At 28.8% G+C, this 21,515-nt stretch overlaps 4 protein-coding genes and 1 pseudogene across 6 annotated transcripts; 3 read left to right on the forward strand and 2 right to left on the reverse strand.

Annotated features, from left to right (window-relative positions):
• The first annotated feature begins 1,556 nt into the window (after positions 1-1,556).
• Positions 1,557-4,490, forward strand: LOC113392380 (uncharacterized protein). Of its 2 annotated transcripts, XM_064220858.1 has the most exons (5): positions 1,557-1,708; positions 1,808-2,002; positions 2,136-2,309; positions 2,839-2,970; positions 4,446-4,490. In XM_064220858.1, exons 2-4 carry the CDS (start codon positions 1,846-1,848, stop codon positions 2,964-2,966), a joined length of 459 nt encoding a protein of 152 aa, XP_064076928.1. In that variant the 5' UTR covers positions 1,557-1,708; positions 1,808-1,845; the 3' UTR covers positions 2,967-2,970; positions 4,446-4,490. The 2 variants fall into 2 exon arrangements, with proteins under 2 accessions (XP_064076928.1, XP_026484572.1); XM_026628787.2 differs by lacking the exon at positions 4,446-4,490 and having other exon boundaries at positions 2,839-2,973.
• LOC135194817 (cyclic GMP-AMP synthase-like receptor) lies at positions 4,454-5,544 on the forward strand (annotated as a pseudogene).
• A 1,460-nt stretch (positions 5,545-7,004) lies between these two features.
• LOC113392375 (transcription factor Clamp-like) lies at positions 7,005-14,298 on the forward strand. 2 transcript variants are annotated; one of them, XM_026628781.2, is made up of 11 exons: positions 7,005-7,160; positions 7,538-7,723; positions 7,854-8,163; positions 8,337-8,462; positions 9,596-9,739; positions 9,897-10,040; positions 10,565-10,868; positions 11,951-12,041; positions 12,442-12,518; positions 12,919-13,076; positions 13,366-14,298. In XM_026628781.2, exons 2-11 carry the CDS (start codon positions 7,592-7,594, stop codon positions 13,500-13,502), a joined length of 1,623 nt encoding a protein of 540 aa, XP_026484566.1. In that variant the 5' UTR covers positions 7,005-7,160; positions 7,538-7,591; the 3' UTR covers positions 13,503-14,298. The 2 variants fall into 2 exon arrangements, with proteins under 2 accessions (XP_026484566.1, XP_026484568.1); XM_026628783.2 differs by lacking the exon at positions 7,005-7,160 and adding an exon at positions 7,235-7,419.
• A 331-nt stretch (positions 14,299-14,629) lies between these two features.
• On the reverse strand, positions 14,630-15,265 carry LOC113392443 (nucleoside diphosphate kinase). Its single transcript, XM_026628879.2, has one exon. It carries the CDS (start codon positions 15,147-15,149, stop codon positions 14,688-14,690), a length of 462 nt encoding a protein of 153 aa, XP_026484664.1. The 5' UTR covers positions 15,150-15,265; the 3' UTR covers positions 14,630-14,687.
• A 4,162-nt stretch (positions 15,266-19,427) lies between these two features.
• LOC113392362 (DNA-3-methyladenine glycosylase 1-like) lies at positions 19,428-20,315 on the reverse strand. Its single transcript, XM_026628752.2, has one exon. The coding sequence runs from the start codon at positions 20,127-20,129 to the stop codon at positions 19,545-19,547; it is 585 nt and encodes a 194-aa protein (XP_026484537.1). The 5' UTR covers positions 20,130-20,315; the 3' UTR covers positions 19,428-19,544.
• Positions 20,316-21,515: the final 1,200 nt, after the last annotated feature.

Below are 21,515 nucleotides of genomic sequence, written 5' to 3' on the forward strand. Positions count from 1 at the left end.
TACAAATTTCTCAAAGGCCTTCGACAAGGTTAATCACTGCATTCTTTTAAATAAGTTGAAATCATATGGTATTTCAGATCGACTGCTGGAGTGGTGCAAAACTTACTTAATGGGTAGAATCTCAAGAGTGGTAATCCATGGACACCACTCTAAACCATTCGTTGCTTCCTCGGGAGTCCCACAAGGATCGAATTTAGGGCCATTGTTTTTCAATATATTTATTAATGATATTGTACCAATATTTAAGAATTGTCACGTGAGTTTGTATGCTGATGATCTAAAATTAACTAAAGTAATAAAACAATTTTCTGATGTTGTTTTATTACAGGAAAATCTATGCAAATTAATTGAATGGTGTGATAATAATAAAATGATCTTGAATATTGACAAATGTTATCACATAAAATTTACTCGTAAAAAGAAAATTATACCATCCAAATATTATATAAAAATATAGAATTAAAGGAAGTTGACAGGATTTGTGACTTAGGCATCATATTGGATAATAAATTGAATTTCAAACTGCATATAGATAAAGCTCTTGATGTAGCAAACAAATCACTAGGCTTTGTTCTAAGGTGCTCCAAAGACTTGAAAAGGAGTGAAACTGTTTTAAGTCTCTTTAATTATTTCGTGCGTATTAGATTAGAATATTGTTGCTTAATTTGGTCACCGTGTCAAAAATTGCACATTCATAGAGTCGACAATATACAAAAAAAGTTTCTTCGTCAACTATCATATAAATTTAGGATAAATTCAAAGTCTTATAATGAAAGATGCAATCTGTTCAATATACAAAGTCTGGAGAATAGACGAAAAATATTGTCAATGAAATTTTTATTTAATAATAATATTGACTGTCCGGAACTTTTATCAAAATTCTATTTAAACGTCCCTCACATTAATTCCCGTAATATGAGCCATTTCTTTTATACCAGATTATATAAAATGCAACTAGGTAGGAATTCCATCATATCGAGATTATCATTGTTATACATCACCATCAGTATTAAAGTAAAACATTTAGACATATGTCACGATAGTCGCCCTCAATTCAATCGAAAAATAAAGAATTTCATTTGTGCTCAATTCTAATCATATGGTTTATCTTAATAATTATTATTTATTATATAAAAAATGTATTATATTTCTTATTTTTAATTATTATGCTTATGTTTAATTCATCTTTTCAATAATTACATTGTCTAATATGATAATGCATGATGAGACTACCTGTAAGTAGTAAAACTTTTGCCTTGATAATTTAGAAATGTAATTTTTTATTTTTTATTTTGGATGTGATATTGTATCTACTGTTGGTTGTCCTAATGAAAATAAAATAAAATAAAATTATCTTACTTTTCATACTTTTATCTTCAGACTTGTCTATTATATAGACTGAAGTTTGACATATTTATTATTTGTCAAAATAGCAAAAGCAAGGTTCATAAAAATTCCAGAATTCTAATTCTTTGACAACCAAGTAACCAACTAATAACAAAATACACTGGGATTTAAACTACGAGTGTTATTGTTAGTAATGTCAGTAATTTGCTATATTCTACCTCTTAATAAGTCAATTAATATTTAAAAAAAAAAAAAATCGTGATAATACAAGACATTGTAAAAGTAATATAATATCAATATAAATTAGCTGAATTTATTTGAGCTTATAATAAAATAACTTGCTCTGTGGACACTGGCCTCAGTACGTAATATTTTTTTTTAAACTATATATAGCTTCGATCGATCGTTGAAGTCGATTGAGAAAAAAAAAATCAAGAACCATTGTTATTATTTTTTTCAGAATTATTTGATCAATACTGAATCTTAAGTCATACAGGCATGAATAACATAGAAACTACATCAGATGATGTAGAAGAAATATTAGTTTATGCTGAATTTGAAGACAGTGTCAATTTAGAAAAATATAATAATATTCATGTATTAGGCATTGACACCAAAAATCCAATTTTTCAACTAGATGACACCTTTTTTACTGGTAATATATAAGTTTTAAGTGTTCTTTTAAAATATTAAATACTACAGTTATTATTGAGTCACATGAAATGAACTATAAAATAACATTTATTTTTATTCATGTAAAACAACATTAACATTATTTTTGATTTAAGGTACTATAGAAAATCCATTAGGCACATATATGTTCTTTGAAGATGATCCTTCGCCTCATTGTGCGGATCCTTTATTTGACAAGCTACCTGAAAAAAATTTAAAATACTTGTGTAAAACAAGAAAGCTCATATCTGTAGAACATGCATATGTGACACATAAAGAAGGAAAAGCAGGTTTGTAGTACTTCCAATATAAACCATGCAATATAATTAATATTGACCATCTTTCTACATGCTTTTGATATAGTGCAATTCTATGGTACTAATTTTTATTGACCATAACCATATATGATAAATCAGAATGGCTTGTGGTAACAAATTACAGTTATAAAATTTCAACAACATGAAAACTTTGTTATGCATCTTTTTATAAAGAAGATTTTTTGTCCAAATCTTACCTAACCTAATCTTATCTTACCTTACCTAATCATTGATATTTCTATGCTTTAATAAAAAACCTGTCTTAACTTTTATGTTAAAAATCCTTCTTGTTTTATATTTAACACGATTAAGTTAGATCACCCAGCCAAAGCCAAGGCAAGTGTGGGCTTTATTATCAAAGTCAAAGTAACAGGAACACTAGTTCCTATTAAATTGAGGTAATCTTTAATCTTACTTCAGGTATACATAGATTACAATCTATTTCTAGGCAAAACATACAAAATTATGTGTGAATATTTTTAAACGTGATTATTTTAAACAGAAACGGACCACCCAGTTGAAGCAACAGATTCTTCTATGAATGTTGAAATAAAACCAGCAGATTTTAAGACTATTCAAGAAGCAATAGAAAAATTTAAAAAAGAGTGGGCGTCTAATTCAAGTCAATAGTTCAGTATGATTTGTTTTCTTTAATTTATTAAAATTTTATAAATATACACAGATAAACTATTGTAATCAAGAATTATAAAACTTAACTTTTATGTTACGTACTGAAGTAGCCAAGAAATCATAAACTAATTAAAAGATCTGTTTAAAAAAATTTTTGTAGAAAAGTAAAGACATTAAAAAGATTTGTTTAATTTCTTAATTTGTGGATTGACTGAATTAAAAGTGGTTGATTTATTTATGTGTGTATACCATATTTTTACATATATTTTGCAAAGAGAATTATGATATACTCTGGTTACCTTGGAATATACTCTGTATAAATATTCAATCATTAGATTTGTACTTTTTATCCATTTTGACGATTAATCCAGACAAAAAAAACAGACAGACCGAATATATTGTTTTTTTTTTGTAACTTGCAAGACATGAAAGCATATTTTTTAAAATTACCAAAATTAGATTACACTAAATATCATAGGTGTAAGGTGCATGGCAACCCTTAAATTACGACGACATTTAACTTTCAATAAGATGGTAAATTCCCTTTTAGAAATAATTCCCCGTATTATACCAATTGATCTAAAATGAATCGTGTTTGTAAATAACTGATCATTGTGCAGTATTGCATTGCTTGCGCGGTACGCCTATTTTTTAAATCTAGTGCTTGTGAATTTTTCAATAAACGTGACCTGATTTGCATTAAAAATATTATTAAGTGTTTTTGTGATTGTGTTTGTAAAATTATCCGTGCAATCTATAACGTGGGCCTTAACGTTAAGTAATAACTTAATGTATGTTCGTAAAAACACCATATTTATAGATAAATTTTAACGATCATACCAACATAAACTTACTACTTCCCTTATTAAATTTTTCCCGACTACATTGTCAAGGAACGTTTGTGTGCCAAACTGTGTTACTATAATTTTTAAATTATGACACACAACTCTTAATATGAAACGATCTTTTCCAAAGGTATCTAGGTAAGGTAAAAAAATGCCTCTGAATTCTTCTTTCTCCTGCGGTTTTTTTTCTCGAACCTGTGGTAGATTATATTTTGACAAGCAACTAGCTTTCAATTGTTAAAATTATTCTTATTATTTGTAAATATGCATTTTTTATATAGGTATATAGATTTTTATGTAATTATATGCTTCAAATATTTATATTCGTGATTAAAGTTTTAAGAGCCACTAAGCTTTCTCTCTTGCTTTCCCTACAATTTATATAATTTCAGATTTTAAATAATGCTTCCAGAATAAGCTCGCGCTTTATGCAATATGTTGTGGCTCAAAGTATGAAATTAATAAATATTAATCGGTCTCGGCGTATCTTATAGTTAATTATATCCATTTCAGCATATGATCCGTGCTTATAACATTTTTTAATTGGTATTTTAAAAGTTTGTCGGTGTTTGTAATAACCGTATATTTTAATCGTTTCATATGACAAGGCTTTAATTTATGTGCATTATTTCAGGCTAGAAAATGCCTCAAAAGTCAATAACTAAAACCCATGCTAAAAATAAGAATGTAAGTTATATAATGTAAATTATATATATAATATAAGTTATGTTTCAAGAAATTAATAGACATTACATAAAAATGATTAAGAATGAGAGAGAAGAAAACACTGATATAGTTTTTTTTCTGTATTGAAAGAATTAATAAATCTTATGCGAAGAAATGACGAGCTTTTTGACAGCTTAAGACCAAATCTAGATTTTTTAGGCCGTTATTTCCATGGACTACGCGTTGGTAAACCGACTGAATACGATATCAATATCATATTAAAATTTCCAGTGAATTATGGTAAAATTAAATTGGACGCGTCTAACTCGCCTCATGACTATACTAAACATAAGTATAAAGTAAAAATCATCTGGTCATGCTAACACAATAACAATTATGAAAGACAACGATATAATTGATATTAATTTAGTACTAACGTTCACGTTTGTGTTACCTACAGTACCGATTAACTCTAATGTAGACTTTACAAAAGTTAAATCTTCCAACATTTTTAGGTATTTTGTAGTTCCCAAGCCAAATGTTAATGATTATAATTGGCGACTATCATTTCCTTTTCAAGAAAGACAATTACTAAATAACAGAAATAATTTAAAAAGTACCATAAAGCTAATTAAACATTTCAGGAATGTACAGGGTTTTACTCAACTTTCGAGCTACTTTATTAACTCTTTTTCTTTGGGAATGTGCAAGTAACGACGAAAGTTACTGGACCAAACACACATTGTATTTTTTGGTATTTAATATGTTGAAAAAACTTAGAGATCGATTAAGTCATCACTGTATAAAGAATATTTGGTGACCAAGTCACAATGTTTTAGAAAAGATTAAACCGGAAACCTGCGAAAATTGGCACAATCGTATGTGCCGTATAATACAAGATGTAGAAAATCGGTGCCATAAAAGTCCTGACGTTATATTTAAATATTTTTGTAAAAAATGTTAAGTATATATTGCAATAATGTATTAATAAGCAAACACATTTAAAATATAATGTCCAGTTATATATTTTCTATAAATTAAATATATCTATGCTAAATTAATTAAGGGCTTACGATTATATGAAATTAAAATAAGATATGTACAAAAATATATTTATTTGTGAAAAACTTATGCATTTTTATTATTATTATAAATTCAAACAAAAAAACGTTTTAAAGTTTTTATAACTATCATAACAATTACTTCAAATAAGTAGGTACCTACATATAATTCATTATTTTATTCCGAAGAATTTTGATTTACTATTGAAATAACTGTATTTCTGACACAAAATCAAATGTGAATGTGTGAAAATAGATAAAAAAGAGAAAAAAGGACAATTTAATTACTATATTATAATAATAAGATGTCTGCGCAGCACTTTACCGACACAAATAGAAAGGTTATTTAGCTTATAATGAAAGAATACAATAACCCACAAAGTTCAACGCTGATTTTTAGGGACCACCTTAGAAGGTTCCATACGAAAAACGACATATTAAATATGTATTACTATAAATACTGACTTTTTTAAAACCAACGGCCAACATATACAAAGAGAAAAATATCTAATAGGTATCTTTAAAGTTATATAATTTTTTTTTTACTTTAATTACCTCGCTTATGTTGTATCACTGCCGCGAATCTTTGATTGTCAAATTTGATCGTTAGTCGTTACCGTAAAGGTTTATTTTATCCACTTTATTAATATATATATAATAAGCGAAAAAAGTTGCAATAAATTATACGCACTATGACAATACTACCACTCGAATGACCTTTTTTGTTGGTAAACTTTTATTAAGGAATTTGTCAGGTATAGTTATTACTTTGAGCTTATTTAAATTTTTCGGAAATACATATTATTTAAAAGCTATGACAGAAATCTTTATATACATGCATATAAATGAGCGTATCGTCGTTTAGTCTCCTAACTTTTATATGTATATTATATATAAAATTATTAACTTAGTGTGACGCCACATCGGACGTAGCTCATATAAAACATATACAAACGTGAAGATGAAATTCTCTATTTATAATAATTCCGAAATATTTTAATTTACGATTTAAAATATATGTTAAATGCACATAATTAATATAGAATGAAACTGAAAATAATACTTGCCTTTTGGCAATGCCTGTATATCATATTTGCTTTTTCAATTCATAGTACTCCAAAAAAATACTCTCTTGTGCCATTTTTATGGTTTAAATGTCTTATAAAAATATCGACAGTCAATATCTTTTATTTTTGCATTTTAATTAAATTATAGTATGCCCAAGTGATCATATAAAATAAAAAAATTAATAAAAATGTAATTACAAACTCAAGAAGGATAAATATTTCAATTATTTAGTTAGTTTGGCATATATATACTGTATTATCTTAACAATGAAATTAATTATTTAAAAAATATATCGAATACAAGAACATTAATAAAAAATTAAAGATTATCTGGGTCAAGCATAATAATTCAAATTCAATCTTAATTTTACAACTCGCACTTGGATCTTAAATCTTAATTGTCTATACTTATTTGGCCGCCATTTTATTTGTATCGCCATTTCATTTATTCAGTGAGATGGAGAATTCAAGATTTCAAAGTGAGATAGAAATAATAAAATCATATCGCTGAATTCAGTGTATTTCGTAAAAAAAATATTTTTAATTAATATCAAGGTAAGACAATATAATTATTTTCTCATTTTATTATCATCTCGGCCGTTCTTTGGTGGCATTTAGAGCTTTCATTCATCAAACAGTGGCAAAGAAATTAACAATGGCGACTATAGTTTACTTGAAGCGCGTCTATAGATAGTCCGTCATCCTTTTCTTACATTATATCGACACTATTTACGGAGACACTGCTTTCATCGGCGAATGATCTTTTTACGAGTAGAGTAGAATGATAAGAAATATTCCCCGTTACCTTCGCACTGTATGTTTTGGGAGTTTCTCTTTCGCGTATACAATTAGCCGCGCTTTTAAATTTGTCTAACTAATTCTCATTTAACAACAAAACCATCGTATAACTGTATATATTTTTTTATTTACAGTTTACTGTGAGACAATATTCTTTATTTATAAAAGTGTAATGAGATAAATCTACAATGTTCACAACTAACGCTGTACAAGCCGGTTCGGTTCCGACCCTCCAATACCAAGAGCATCCACAAAAATCACAAGGAAAAAACATCGAAAATGTTCAACAGAAAACACAACAGACACAACAAACACAACAGGTATGTGTCCTTAATTTAAGAATACAAACTAAGGAAGCTGTTATAAAAATTTATTTTTAAGTATTTTTCTGAAAAAATAAATGCTTTTAACAATTATTGTCTTATATTTGAAGTGTATTTTATATTTAAGGAATTTCCAACATTCTGTTATACAACTAATGTTAATATGATTGGCAAAATTGGTACCGGGGCAGCTGGTGGAGCAGGTGGAGTCACTGGTGGTGTGAACATTGCACAACTAACTACAAGCGATGACAAAACATGCTACATAGCTCAGCCATTTTCATACAACTATGCCCTTGTAAATCAAATGCAAATTGCACCTAATGGCATTCAGAACACAATATCAAATATTAGTTTTAAATGTGATGTTTGTGGATTGATGTTCGGCCACCTCACATTACTCAATGCTCATAAAAGGATACATGCCCAAGATGCAGGTAAATATTAATTTATTTTGTTCAAAATAATAATAATAAATCTTATTCTATTTTCAAACAAAATTAATTTAATTCTAATCTATATTTAATCCCTTGGATTATATTTTACTGATGATTTTGACATATTATTATGACTTTTTATAAGACTAACATTTAAATTTATAAATTTTCAGATAGCAATATAACAGTAGTGGCAACAGGAGTCAGTACAGCTAATGAAGTAACAATGCCCCCTCATATACAAATCCTTTCAACAGATCCAAATGATCAGCAACAACATCATGTTCAGATTCAAGACAGTAAGTGATATATATTGATAACTTAAACAACATTCATATAAATGAAAATTTTATACAATGACTAAGTATATATTATGTTGAAAGTAATAGTAAGCAAGCCCATCTTACAATGCTATTTCCATGTTTTTTTTTTTCTATTAAGTTTTTAAATTATTTCATATCACTTAAACACATTGTAGCTACTAATGAATTTTTGTGTTATCAATATAAAAAACTGAAAACAAAAGTAGAAAATATATTTAAAACATATAATTGTTTGCTCAAATTGTCAATAATGATTATAGTTGAAATTCGAACACCTGGTGAATGCTAGGATTTTACTATTGTATATTCTCACAGGGTCTATATACATATATTTAAGAAAAAATATTTTATTTAATTAACTTTTTAATATATACAGTCAAAATCTGTTATAACGACATTGAAGGGACTACTCATATTTAGTCATAACAACCGGTGATGCTTATTTTTTTATGAAGTGGTATTATTGAATGTGTAGGTCACAGGTATTAATAGGCAAAATATATTAATGTATGAAATTAAATTATATTTTGATTATTTCAATCAAAACGTATACATATTAAGAAAGAACAATGTCATTTTCCTGTATGCATAAAATCTGTAATTTTATTTTGCTTGGAACACTTCTGTCTTGTATACACATTTTGCAGTTCACTTTGGAGTTTAATCAGCGTATCATTATAATTTCCCTGCATGTGAAACTGTTTATTAAAAATAACAATCATGCATAAAACATTAACAGCATTGAGACCATCATTCAAAGTTGCCACTGTATATTGTTCATCAGTTCGTCATTTTCTATTTGAACTTCTAGTACAATATATCATCTTCCGTAGCCGGTGCACAAATCGCAATAGACCTATCTACGTCTGCTTCAGTAGTAATTATTTACAATACGGCTTAGCTAGTTGTTCTACAGATATAATTCTCCAAAAACATTAGCCAAATGTGGTAATTTAATGCGGTATTTCGTAGTTAGAGATGTCGTACAAAGCAATATTTTTGATAAGACAGTTATATTCAGCCGGGACCTTTGATTTTGGTCGATATAACCGAAATGTTGTTCTAAACGATGTCGCCATAAACGGTTTTAACAGTACTTATATTTTCAGCTAAACCAGTAATCATTGACAAAGTCCAAAAGTGTATTACATGTGGAGGACCAATAGCTAATAACCCCAAAAGAAAAGGACCGAAACTAATTAGATGTGAAAACTGCATAGCTCAAGATTCAGTAGAACAAAGAAATAACCAAAGTTAGTTGAAAATGATTTGTTATTAAAAGTTTTTTAGTCACTAATATTTTTAAAATAAAAAACAACCAGTTGTAATTAACTTTAAAGAAAATGGGAACTTTTCTCAGAGTTCTGTTAGAAGTTACAAATAATATTGAGTGCTTTTATCCAATTTCAGTAAATTCAACACAAATATTTGTAGCAACAGAAAATAATGTGAAATTTGAAGTGGGTGGTGTCAGTGGAGTTCAAAATGCAACTGATCCTTTAGCAACAGCACCAAGTAATCAACAGCAACAGCAACAACAACAACAAAAACCTTGTAAGAAATTAATCAGAAACTATAAACTTAACTATTTTTTTCAAGACAGAGAAACATAATGCTTCTTGCATAGTTTTTTGCCAACAGCAATAAAATTTATGTTCTTTGTAATTGTTATTGCATTTGCCATTTTAACTGCAACAAAGCAATATAAAGTTTTACTATTTGCTGGTCGACTACCTCATGAGTGGTGGGTACACACCAGTGCACTAAGCCGTATAACTAGGAAAAGCCTTCTTGAAAAAAGTTCAATCAATATGGAATAAATATTCTTATGAAATATAGAATATAAATAACATTAAATCTGTTAAGACATCCCCACAAATCTTTGAGGTTGAGTGAACAAGTGAAACAGCAAACATAAGGGATGTTTTAGTTTTCAAAATTGGTGGAAATATTTGTGGTGTAAGAGATTGTTAATATTTCTTACAGTGCCGATATCTAAAGGTTTTGGTGATTATTTTTCATCTTCGCTCAATTGCTGCCTACCGATTTTAAATATAAAATATATTTTCTAATTGCAGTACCTGGACATCATCCTGTGAAAAAAAGAAATTTGGCATCTGTAACAAAGTGTCAAAACTGCAATGGTTCTGGTATAGTTTTTGTTGGTGGAAATAAAAACAAAAATAACCAAGCGAATGCAGACAAACCATTTCATTGTAACATATGTGGTGGCTCCTTCTCAAGATACTCATCATTATGGTCTCATAAAAAGTTACATTCTGGTGAAAAAAATTTCAAATGTGGCATTTGTGGGATTGCATTTGCCAAGGCTGTTTATCTTAAAAATCATTCAAGAATACACACAGGAGAAAAACCATACAGGTAATCATCAATTAATCATAATTTGAATGTTTTTTGTTACAGTAGTGTACTCACAGAATTTTTTAATAATGGAAAATGTGATTGTATCACTTGAAACTGGTCCATTTAACCATGATCTATTTTTCATATATTTATTTTGAAGCTTGTCATTGGAAAGAACAATAAAATAGTTCAAAAATAAATTGAATGATCGTTAAAGAGTATCTCATGATCATAAATTATTGTGTAGAGATTAATTTTAAGACATTATTTCATTTCAGCAAAATGTTCATACATTTCATTTAGTTTGTACTTCTTTCTCAATGAAAGCTTGCCATTCTGAACATTACATTTATTATGTACATGTTAATGATAAAAACAAATATTTATTTGAAGAAACAGAGTTGTATTGGGCCATAGTTTATTTAGTTGTTGTATATTAGAAGAACAATTTTTAGAAAGTGTTTACTGATTTAAAGAACCATAAGTATAGGCTTAAATAAATGTCCTACTACTATAACCATATAATTAAAAGGGTTTATACATAAAAAGGATCTTCACCATCTTCCCACTGTAAAATGAAGGCTTCATGACATGATGTTTTTTAAATTAATGATACATAAATATTATAATATAATAAAAAATTTGCAATAATGCTCAGATTCCTGTCATTTTATATATTTATGTGGTAATTCTTGTAATATTTCCAGAAATATTTGGTCATATTCACAAAGAATAAACTTAAAATTGATATAAGTTTATGATACAAATAAATTGCTCTAAAGTTATTATTTGGTCATTATTTCTTATCTCTATTTAAAGTAACCATGTTAATGTTCTGAAAGCACTTATTACCTACAGGTAACAAGTTTGTTTCCAAAATAAATTGTTTTTATTTTTTTACAATTATTGTATTCAATATAAAGATTGAATAATATTTCATATTATTAAGTGTATTGGCTAATACACTTAATAATATCAGATTCACTTAACCACTGAATGTAGTTTGAAAGACTTTCAAAAGCCTCTTAATTATATTTTTGTTATGTTATTGTCAATAATTTATTTAAAAGTGTGTTATATATATAACTTTTTGTTAACAGATGTCAAACTTGTGGAATGCAATTCTCACAGTCTCCACATTTAAAGAATCACGAAAGAACACATTCGGGAGAGAAACCATATGTGTGTGAGGTAGGTATTAGAATGTACAGTACACACACTGTAACATAATTATTTAAAAGTGCTCTTATGAGCCTACTTGAATAAAAAATATTTTATATATTTTTAAATGGATAATAGTATAAAATAAAAAGGCAAATTTTAAGACATGCTGATTATTAGTTATTATTGTAAATTGTAATCTTTTTAGAGGTGGTATATATATATAACTTACTCATAAAATATTATATCAAAATGTTCTCCAGTACAAAACAAATAATATATTCAACAGAATTTTACGCAATTATCATAAATGCTTTAGAATGATAATTTATAATTAATTTTATACAAAACATCTAATAGTAATTTACTACTGAATTTATTTTAAATTATAAGATAATAATACTACATTAATTTTAATTCTGTAATGCAGGTATGTGACAAAGGTTTCGCGAGGCATGCGACATTATGGAATCATCGTCGTATACACACAGGCGAGAAACCTTACAAGTAAGTGTAAATATATCTTTCATTTGTGTGTACTAGTCATTATTTTATGTTGTGAGATTTTAATTTGAAACTCATATAGGGTCATAGCATGTATTATTAACTCTCAGTAATATAGAAAATAATTGTTTTGGATAAACTAATGATAACCCATTAAAGAATCATAATGAGCTAGCCCGAGATCATCAGTCATTAGTGGATGCAATTTCTCTTATATTATTATATATCAATACTAAGTATATATGTATAGATATTGATTTTCATATTTAGTGTTTGATATGAAAATGTCTATAAACATATATATATATATATATATCAATATAGCAGTACTATAATAAAACTAAAAATACCTCACCATGCTTAAGCAGATAATTAACTTCACTTCTTTATTATTTTGTAATAGATGTGACACATGCGGCTCAGCGTTTAGTCAGGCGGCTCATCTTAAAAACCATGCAAAAGTGCATTCCGGAGAGAAACCCTTCAAGTGTGATATTTGTACTGCTGCTTTTGCAGATCGCTTTGCGTTGAAGCGACATAGAGGGATACACGATAAATATGGTTAGCGGTTTTTATCATTGTTTTCAAAATATTTTTTATCATAAAACTAATATTTAATTCTATAAAATATGTATTAAAACTAATCATGTGAATCATTTTTTATGTCGTTTTTAAGTCATTTTTTTTATAACTATAACAGCTTACAAAGAAAACTGATAATAATAATATAATATTTCAACTAAAACAGCTACTTAATGAATATTATTTAATGAAGTTAGTTTGTGATTGTCTTCATACAATATATTTAAGTCAACATAAGAGCTATATTTAATAACATTTAAAACTCTAGGTCAAACTGCCCCATTACCTTCAAGAATACAACAAAATCAACAAGAGCAACAAGGGTCTCAACAGCAACAAACTACTGAACAACAAGGAACACAGACCACTGTTGAAGTTGAACTTCGTAATGATCAAACTCTATGAGTTTAGTCACTAATTTAAGTTCTATATTTATTCCCCACCCACAATGTAAGATTTATATTACCTGAATATAAAAGCACATATTTATGTTTCTGTAAATAATTTAACTCATAGAATCAATTCTAACTTAACAGGAGTCAGTTATAATGTATATTTAAAGACTTTACAAGGAAGTAATCATGAAATATTGTAAAGTGGATTTATTACTATGTAGTCTATATTATTTAGCAGATACTTTGAAATTGTAGGAATAAATTGGTTGCATATGCAACAAAACACTGCCAATACATTTAAGTGTGAGATACAACCAATTGACAGATTTATTTTTGTATTTTTAGTGTCATATGTACATTATGTGCACCTGTATAGATGGGCTTTTTGAAGGGCTGCTTATTTGAGCCCATGTAATATATTAATAATAGGAATATCATTGGCTGTGGAATTAAGAAAATGTGTTTTATATCATCTTTTGATATGAAATTGAAAACATGGTACTGTTGTAACATTTCTCACACATGTAAATATTAGTATGTATGATAGATTAGTGTAGATTAAAGATGACAATTTAATTATATTAGATGGATTCAAGGAACTTTTTAGTAAATGGGATGAACTTGTTAACTTAATTATTATTAATAAAAATGTATAGTTTTTTTACAATACTTGTAATTAGTTAATTTTGGTCAGAGGTAATACAACAAATCGTCCCATGTCAAACCATCAGAATGATGCTTCTCTGTATTAAGACTACATTTTTTAAAGTAATAATGACCGAAATACATAGTAAGAAGAAATAGAATCGATATCTTGTTTCATTTAGGCCCCATTCCTTAATAAATTAAATTATTTTTTTTTTAACCAGACAACATAAAAACTAGATGACAATGGCTTTACTTAGTTTACACAGTTTGTGGAACTCAAGTGCCTCTCGAGGCAAAATATGCAGAACGCCTCCAAATTGACTTTAATAAAGAACATACGAAGCTATCTCTAGCAATTTTGTTTTTTTTTCTAGATTTTTTGATTCGTAATCTAAATATTGTTACAAATTAATTAGCTTTGTTTAATTTGTCAATTAGATATAATGTTAAAATAAAAAGATTTTATACAACTGTAATAAAACGAAAGTATTTTTAATTATGTGATTTATTTATTGGCTTAAATTATAATGGAATAAGATTTACTAAATTATTCATAAACCCAGTTTTCTGCAGCAGGAGTCCATCCGACGACTTCCTTTTCAGTGAACCAGAGGTCGATTTCTTTTTTAGCGGATTCTACACTGTCTGATCCGTGGAGGATATTGCGGCCAACTTGAATGCAGAGGTCACCACGGATGGTACCAGGTTGGGAATCAGCGGGGTTAGTTGCACCGAGCATTTGACGAGCGGTTTTCACAACGTTGAGTCCTTCCCATACCATAGGTACTACTGGCCCTGAGCTCATATACTTCACGAGACCGGGGAAGAATGGTCGTGATGAAAGGTCGCTGTAGTGTTTCTGTAGAAGTTCTTCAGACGGCCATACAAATTTAAGAGCTACAAGCTTAAAACCTTTCTTCTCAAACCTTTCAATAATTGTGCCGACGAGACCTCGCTGTACACCGTCTGGCTTAACCATGATGAAAGTCCTTTCACGTTGTTCGCCCATGTTGGATGTGGTTTATTTCTACTGGTATAGGTTACTGAAGCACACGTAGCGTGGAAGGATGGTAAGAAAATAGTTCTGCAGCTGGAGCCGGTCAATGACAAAAGAGATAGGAAAAGGAAATGACATATTATTATGTCATTTCCAGTGTTGTCAGATTAATTAAATATAATCGTATTATTATGCTTCGTCTACACTAGCAAGACAAAAAAGAAATCACTTAAAAATATTCCTATAGTATTCAAAAACACACAGTTTCTAATTAAGCTTTTATTATATATTTATTTATGTCTTGCATGATACTTGAACTAGCTTGAAATAGTGGAATATTTTAAGCTGGCTGCAGCAAAAAGTCTCTTTGCCTAAAACACACTGTGGTTTTTTTAATATTCGCTTAAAAATAATTACAAAAATCTTGGTGATTGTGTTTGATGCATAGGGAGGGCATTTAATTGAATATTGTAAAAAAAAATATTCAAGGGCAAAAATGTTTTTTATTTTTCTCGTAACCGGTGGCTGGTAAATGACTACACAATAAAAATTCTGATTTTTTTTTTTTAAGAATACAAATATGCTTTCAACAATTATTGTCAGCTCTTTTCGGTCACTCACATTCAACTAAATGGTTTGTAATCAAAATTGACCGTAACTTAGTGCGCAAAATCTCAGTACCGAACAGCGCATGATGAAATGTCCAAATAAGCGTCTAACTTTGGCAAAAATCACAGTAAGCAGTATTAAGAGGTGCCATCGTGCAGGCCACGTTGTGACAGCGGCGCCGTTAATTATGATGCAGGGAGCAGGGAAGCAGACCTCAGTGGCTTCGATTACACCGAAACCAAATGTTAATGTTATGCCCAGAAAGCCCTATACAAAACAGTTTTATTTAACTCATCTATGTAATCTTTGCTTATACTCTTGAATTGATTAACTTGTTGTAACATTATAATTTAAATAATTAGCATTTAAATTATTCACTTAGGTTTATGTTTGATTACGCTGCAAAAGAAGTCGCACTGTCAACGAGTGAGTGAGGTTCACGTTATCATGGGTTATTTGCAACTGTTATCTTATATTTCTAAAGACCGTTGCAGGACTCGTAAATCTATTGCATTTTTTTAATCATAATGTTTTTTTTTTACAGGTAAGGAATTTATCTATATGTGAAGCGCGTAATATGCATATCTTCTTAGCCTTACAATTGTGTCTCCTCCTGATCTAATTTCCAAGCACGGTCAGTATCGTGCCGATGCCTTTTCCTATCATGATTTAATTTTTCATTCGTATAAATTGCGCCCTTCTAAAGTTAAACCTAAGATACTTCTGCGGCGTAATTTTGCTGGAATGGATGTAAAACGATTACGACCCGCAATATTGATTGGTCACTAGTGGAGTCGGCGTCTTTTATTGAATATGAGGTTGATGTTTCTTGTTCGTTGCTAAAGCTGACTTTATGACGTTCAAAAAGTAAAAATATTTGGGACCACTCCTGACGCAAGGCACCTATACTACATATGCCGCCGCATCAAATGAAAGCAGAAGTGATCGAAAATTATTTCAAAAAATCTTTTATGTCTGCTGTTTGCAAACATCGTCTTGTCTTGGCCAACGTAAACCAGTACGTTTACGTTGTTTGTTGTAAAGGTTGTTACAGTGGATACAACATTTAACTACAATTGATTCTCCTGTCGACCAAAATAAGGAAATAGGACGCTTGTCATCAATAGTCCTCGATTTTATTACCAACATAATAATTTCAAAGTTGACAAACAATATTAGAGAAATCGAGATATCCAAAACTTACAATTCATATTAACTTCATTCAATTACTATTATAAAGTATAATAAAGTAAAACGGGGGTGATATTACGAAAATGACAGAACGTAAAAAAATAGAGAAGGGAAATAAATCACAAAATGATATGTAAAATTTCTGGTAATAATACTCAGCTCAACATTAGCTGTTAGTTACAAAGACATGCCCAATAATTGAGCCCCAATTGCCTGTGGACCGACGCGACGGCAAGGCCCAGCCCGTAGCTCGTTCTTCAGGTTTTGCATATTTAAAATGATAGTCAACTTAAAGCGTTTGTCATCAGTGAACGATATGCAAATTTGTCTACGAAATATACCTACCAGAAGACCAAAAAATTTAAGTGTTATCCAAACATCATTATAAAATATGGAGCAGATCAGCAGACTCATACGATGCATTCAGAAAAGAGATAATTGATCCATTGGCGTCGGAAGTAATATTTAAAACTAAAAAGTAAAGTTATTGGGAAAAATCACTGGGAAAGAAACTACCAAGATGCATGTTCTAAATTGCCGAATTTAAAAACCAATAAGCATTCATCTTCACTGTATAGTTCTACTACTAGTGTATCAGTATCTATGAGCGTACTCAGTGATTTGGGCGTACTGGATATTACTTTAGATTTCAATAACGAAACAGCCTAAGAATAAGAAGTAAAATGTTTGACAAATTACCTTCTGAACAGTTCATTTCGACTAAAGAGGATGAAATAAGTCGTTTTAATAGAACGCGTGAAACTCCTTTATGCCAAACATCTCTCGCCTGTAAGGACTTATCGTATAAATCATCTTTATTATGATTTATACGATAAGTACGATATTACACTGAACGCAAATGGACCTATTATGTAGAGATCATTGAAAATATCATAATATTTTCAAGAGGGAAAGGCTTATTATGCAATATTTTTTTTATAAAACAATTAAAAAACTAAATTTAACATTTAATATGACTAGAAAGGTTGATCGTGAATTTTGATTGTAAAACATATTGAATTAATGCAACTTTCCTCAAAATCAAACGAATTTGTTTGACGACCTCCGTGGTCGAGTAGTGTGTACACCGGTTTTCATGGGTACGCTACTCCGAGGTCCCGGGTTCGATTCCCGACCGAGTCGATGTAGAAAAAGTTCATTTGTTTTCTATGTTGTCTCGGGTCTGGGTGTTTGTAGTACCGTCGTTACTTCTGATTTTCCATAACACAAGTGCTTTAGCTACTTACATTGGGATCAGAGTAATGTATGTGATGTTGTCCAATATTTAATATTTATCTTCTAAAACCTTTATCTTCTTTTATTAACCTTTGTAATGAAAATGATTCAATTTATCTTTAATTTTAGAGGTTTATCTGTTAACTTTATTTGAATATAATAAGTATCAAAAATATAACCAAACTGTGTAACCATAAAATAGTTCCTAATATATCCAAGTTGTATAGTTGGTTTTCTAAAATTTTATTTTATTTAGTTCTAATATAATATCATCTTGGTTTGTATTCTATATTCATATACATATTATAATTTTAATTTAGTTCATATACTTAAAAATATATAAATAATTTATATTTATTTATTTTGTAATACGGAATGATGTACAAGTTTTAAATAAGAATTGATTTATACAGTATTGAGTTTGCTACTATACCGTAAGTCTGCCGATCACTGGCTCTTAGACTATGAAGATGTTAACCATTAACAAATTATTTCAAATAAATGATTGCCTTTTATCATTTTTCTGAAATGATTTGTTAATGGCTTCAGGCAAAAGCATAAATTTAATTGATGTCCTTTTTGTCGTACTAATCAAATACGCGTTATTTATACATTGTGTTTTTCTATATAAAACTACCCTATGACGGACATGCCCAAAAATTTGAAAAACCCGTATGCATGCCATATTTAAAAGAAAAAAGTGTATAAATTAAATTAGGTGTTTTTTAAACTGTGAATTATGTAATTTATATAGAGATATATATATTTACGATAATTTTAGTCATAAAAAAGGAATTAACTTTAAAAGGCATGCATTGGTGAGTATTAAAAATAAGCATGCCAGATTCTTAATTGTAGAAGAGAGAGAATTTAATATGTATTGATAATATTTTTTTTAATTAGTACCTATATAATATGTGAATTCTATATGTGCATTTATTTATTAGTTTTAGTTATAGATTAATGTTTTTTTATTTATTATTACAGCACTACCTATCTACCTACTACTACCATTTTTTTTCTGTTTGTGGTGTACAATAAATTATAAAGTAAACTCTTTAATTATTAAACAACTTATATATAGGTTTTTTAAGAATGATAAATGTATTATTAAAATATTATTAATATTGAATAAAACCAATCATATATATTATTGAAAAATAATTTAAATATCTGTATTATAAAATAATGAACAATGTAAGTAATTTTATTAAAAATAAAAAAATAACAATAACTTTCGTACCTATCTAGATATTACTTAAATTCAAAAATTTAATCTAAATTATTACATTAAGACATAGAGACGAACTTAAGAAACAAACAAAATATAAGAATAAATAATAATTTATATAAGAAACTAAATAACAAGGTTTAATTTCTGCTGATACAATCAGTAACATGGTCATTAACTAAGCCACAAGCCTGCATAAATGCATAGCAAGTAGTTGAGCCAACATACTTAAACCCCTTTTTCTTTAAAGCCTTAGAAATTGCAACAGAGATTTCGGTTGACGATGGCACTTCTTTATCATTGGACCAATTATTGACAATGGGAGTATTATTAACAAAGTTCCAGACAAATTTAGAAAAATCTTCTCCATTTAATTTCATTTCAATGTAACATTTTGCATTGTTTAAAATTGACTCAATTTTACCTTTATGTCTAACAATATCAGGATTAGATAAAAGTCTTTCCACATCATTATCATTAAATTTAATGATTTTAATTGGATCAAAGTTACAAAAAAGTTTACGGTAGTTATCACGTTTTTTCAAAATTGTTATCCATGACAATCCTGCTTGTTGTCCTTCTAAGCAGAGCATTTCAAAAAGGTACCTATTGTCATAAGCTGGCTTGCCCCACTCATTATCATGGTATGATATATATAGTGGATCATCATTTAGCCATCCACATCTAATTACTTTCTTATTTAATGTGTTTGTTGACATTGTCATGAAGATATATTTTATTATTAAGTATTTATCTTAAAATAAAATAAAATATTCTTCAACTATGATGAGAACATCAAACAGTAGGCGTTCATTTGCACTTTTAGTCATAATTATAAATATGCATTAGTTGTAAACAAAACAAAGTATTTTTAAAAATACTAAAAGAGACAATTTTATGTCATAAAGAAAATATATAGATAGAAATTGATTTTCATTAAATTATTTACAACTAACTTTGACTTTTGACAGCTGACTTCAGGGATCGCTGATCAGTCACCACTCTGACACTCACCAGTAATTTGGCGGGGAAGATCACTTTTTATATTTTTTAAGAAATATTTAACTTTCATTTTAATATTCAGTAATTTCATAGACATAATTAATTAATAATAATATCAACATTATATTTCAATAATTAGTAATTATTTCTTTCGAATTTTGTTATGTCTTCTAAAACATTGTTTCCTAATTCTAGATTTATAATTGTAATGACTTTTGAATGAGAGAATTTAATGTTTTTTTTATTTTATATTAGCTATACGTCATCATCTATAGTTTTGGATTATTATTTTTATAAATACTTTACTATGAAGTATGAACGAATTGATTAAGATTCCAATGTGTAACTGTAAACGGCGGCTGGTAATTGGCGAGCTCAAATAATGTTTGGAGTATCTACGAAAAATCGACAATAGTTGTTTGGTTAGCCAGTACATTTTAGTAATGAAAAAGATACGTGAATCCCTTTTCAGATTCGCCCCCAATGATGCACGAAACATCCCTCCCTATTGGTCATTAGTTAATTTTATGAGAATAGGTTATTATTTTGTCTTCCTCGGAAAATATTTGACCACAAAGGTTAGAGGTTAGATTGTTTATAATTGATACGTTACTTATTTCACAGTGACAAAAGACATTGTAAACTCAGAACTAGAAGTCTGGCCTGTAATCCTGGTGGGGTCACAACATCTATATATATAAAATAACATGTCCTGACTGACTGATTCATCATCGCCGAGCGTTAATTAATGATTATTAATGTTAGGGCCATGAAATTTGGGTAGTAGGGTTGTTTTATTGAATACAAACCTTGCCAACACTTTTATTACTAGATTTAATATTTTGTAGACAAGTTTGTATGGAAATCCGTCAATTTAGATAATAGGCGCATGACACTTTATTTATAGGCTTATATTTAGGCTACTGGAAATCCTACGCACAAGGGTAGAAATAGGGTATGATATTTCGTATATAGGTTAGTCTGGAAGTCGTCATTGTTGAAGTTACAAGCATGAAACTTTATTTTTGGTCTACCGATTAGAAATGAGTACATATGTATTTAACCATTTCTGGATATTCTATCATTAAGATGTGGAATAGGGATTGAAA

This window comes from Vanessa tameamea, chromosome 5 (genome assembly GCF_037043105.1).
Source record: "Vanessa tameamea isolate UH-Manoa-2023 chromosome 5, ilVanTame1 primary haplotype, whole genome shotgun sequence".
NCBI lineage: Eukaryota > Metazoa > Arthropoda > Insecta > Lepidoptera > Nymphalidae > Vanessa > Vanessa tameamea.

Excerpts from the sequence above, each read along its gene's own strand:
- LOC113392380 (XM_064220858.1), top strand. The coding sequence starts at position 1,846 with ATGAATAACATAGAAACTACATCAGATGATGTAGAAGAAATATTAGTT. Across the intron at positions 2,003-2,135 it reads AGATGACACCTTTTTTACTG|GTACTATAGAAAATCCATTA; the intron begins GTAATATATAAG and ends TTTTGATTTAAG. Across the intron at positions 2,310-2,838 it reads ACATAAAGAAGGAAAAGCAG|AAACGGACCACCCAGTTGAA; the intron begins GTTTGTAGTACT and ends TATTTTAAACAG.
- LOC113392375 (XM_026628781.2), top strand. The coding sequence starts at position 7,592 with ATGTTCACAACTAACGCTGTACAAGCCGGTTCGGTTCCGACCCTCCAA. Across the intron at positions 12,042-12,441 it reads AGAAACCATATGTGTGTGAG|GTATGTGACAAAGGTTTCGC; the intron begins GTAGGTATTAGA and ends TCTGTAATGCAG. Across the intron at positions 13,077-13,365 it reads AGGGATACACGATAAATATG|GTCAAACTGCCCCATTACCT; the intron begins GTTAGCGGTTTT and ends TTAAAACTCTAG.
- LOC113392443 (XM_026628879.2), bottom strand. The coding sequence starts at position 15,149 with ATGGGCGAACAACGTGAAAGGACTTTCATCATGGTTAAGCCAGACGGT.
- LOC113392362 (XM_026628752.2), bottom strand. The coding sequence starts at position 20,129 with ATGACAATGTCAACAAACACATTAAATAAGAAAGTAATTAGATGTGGA.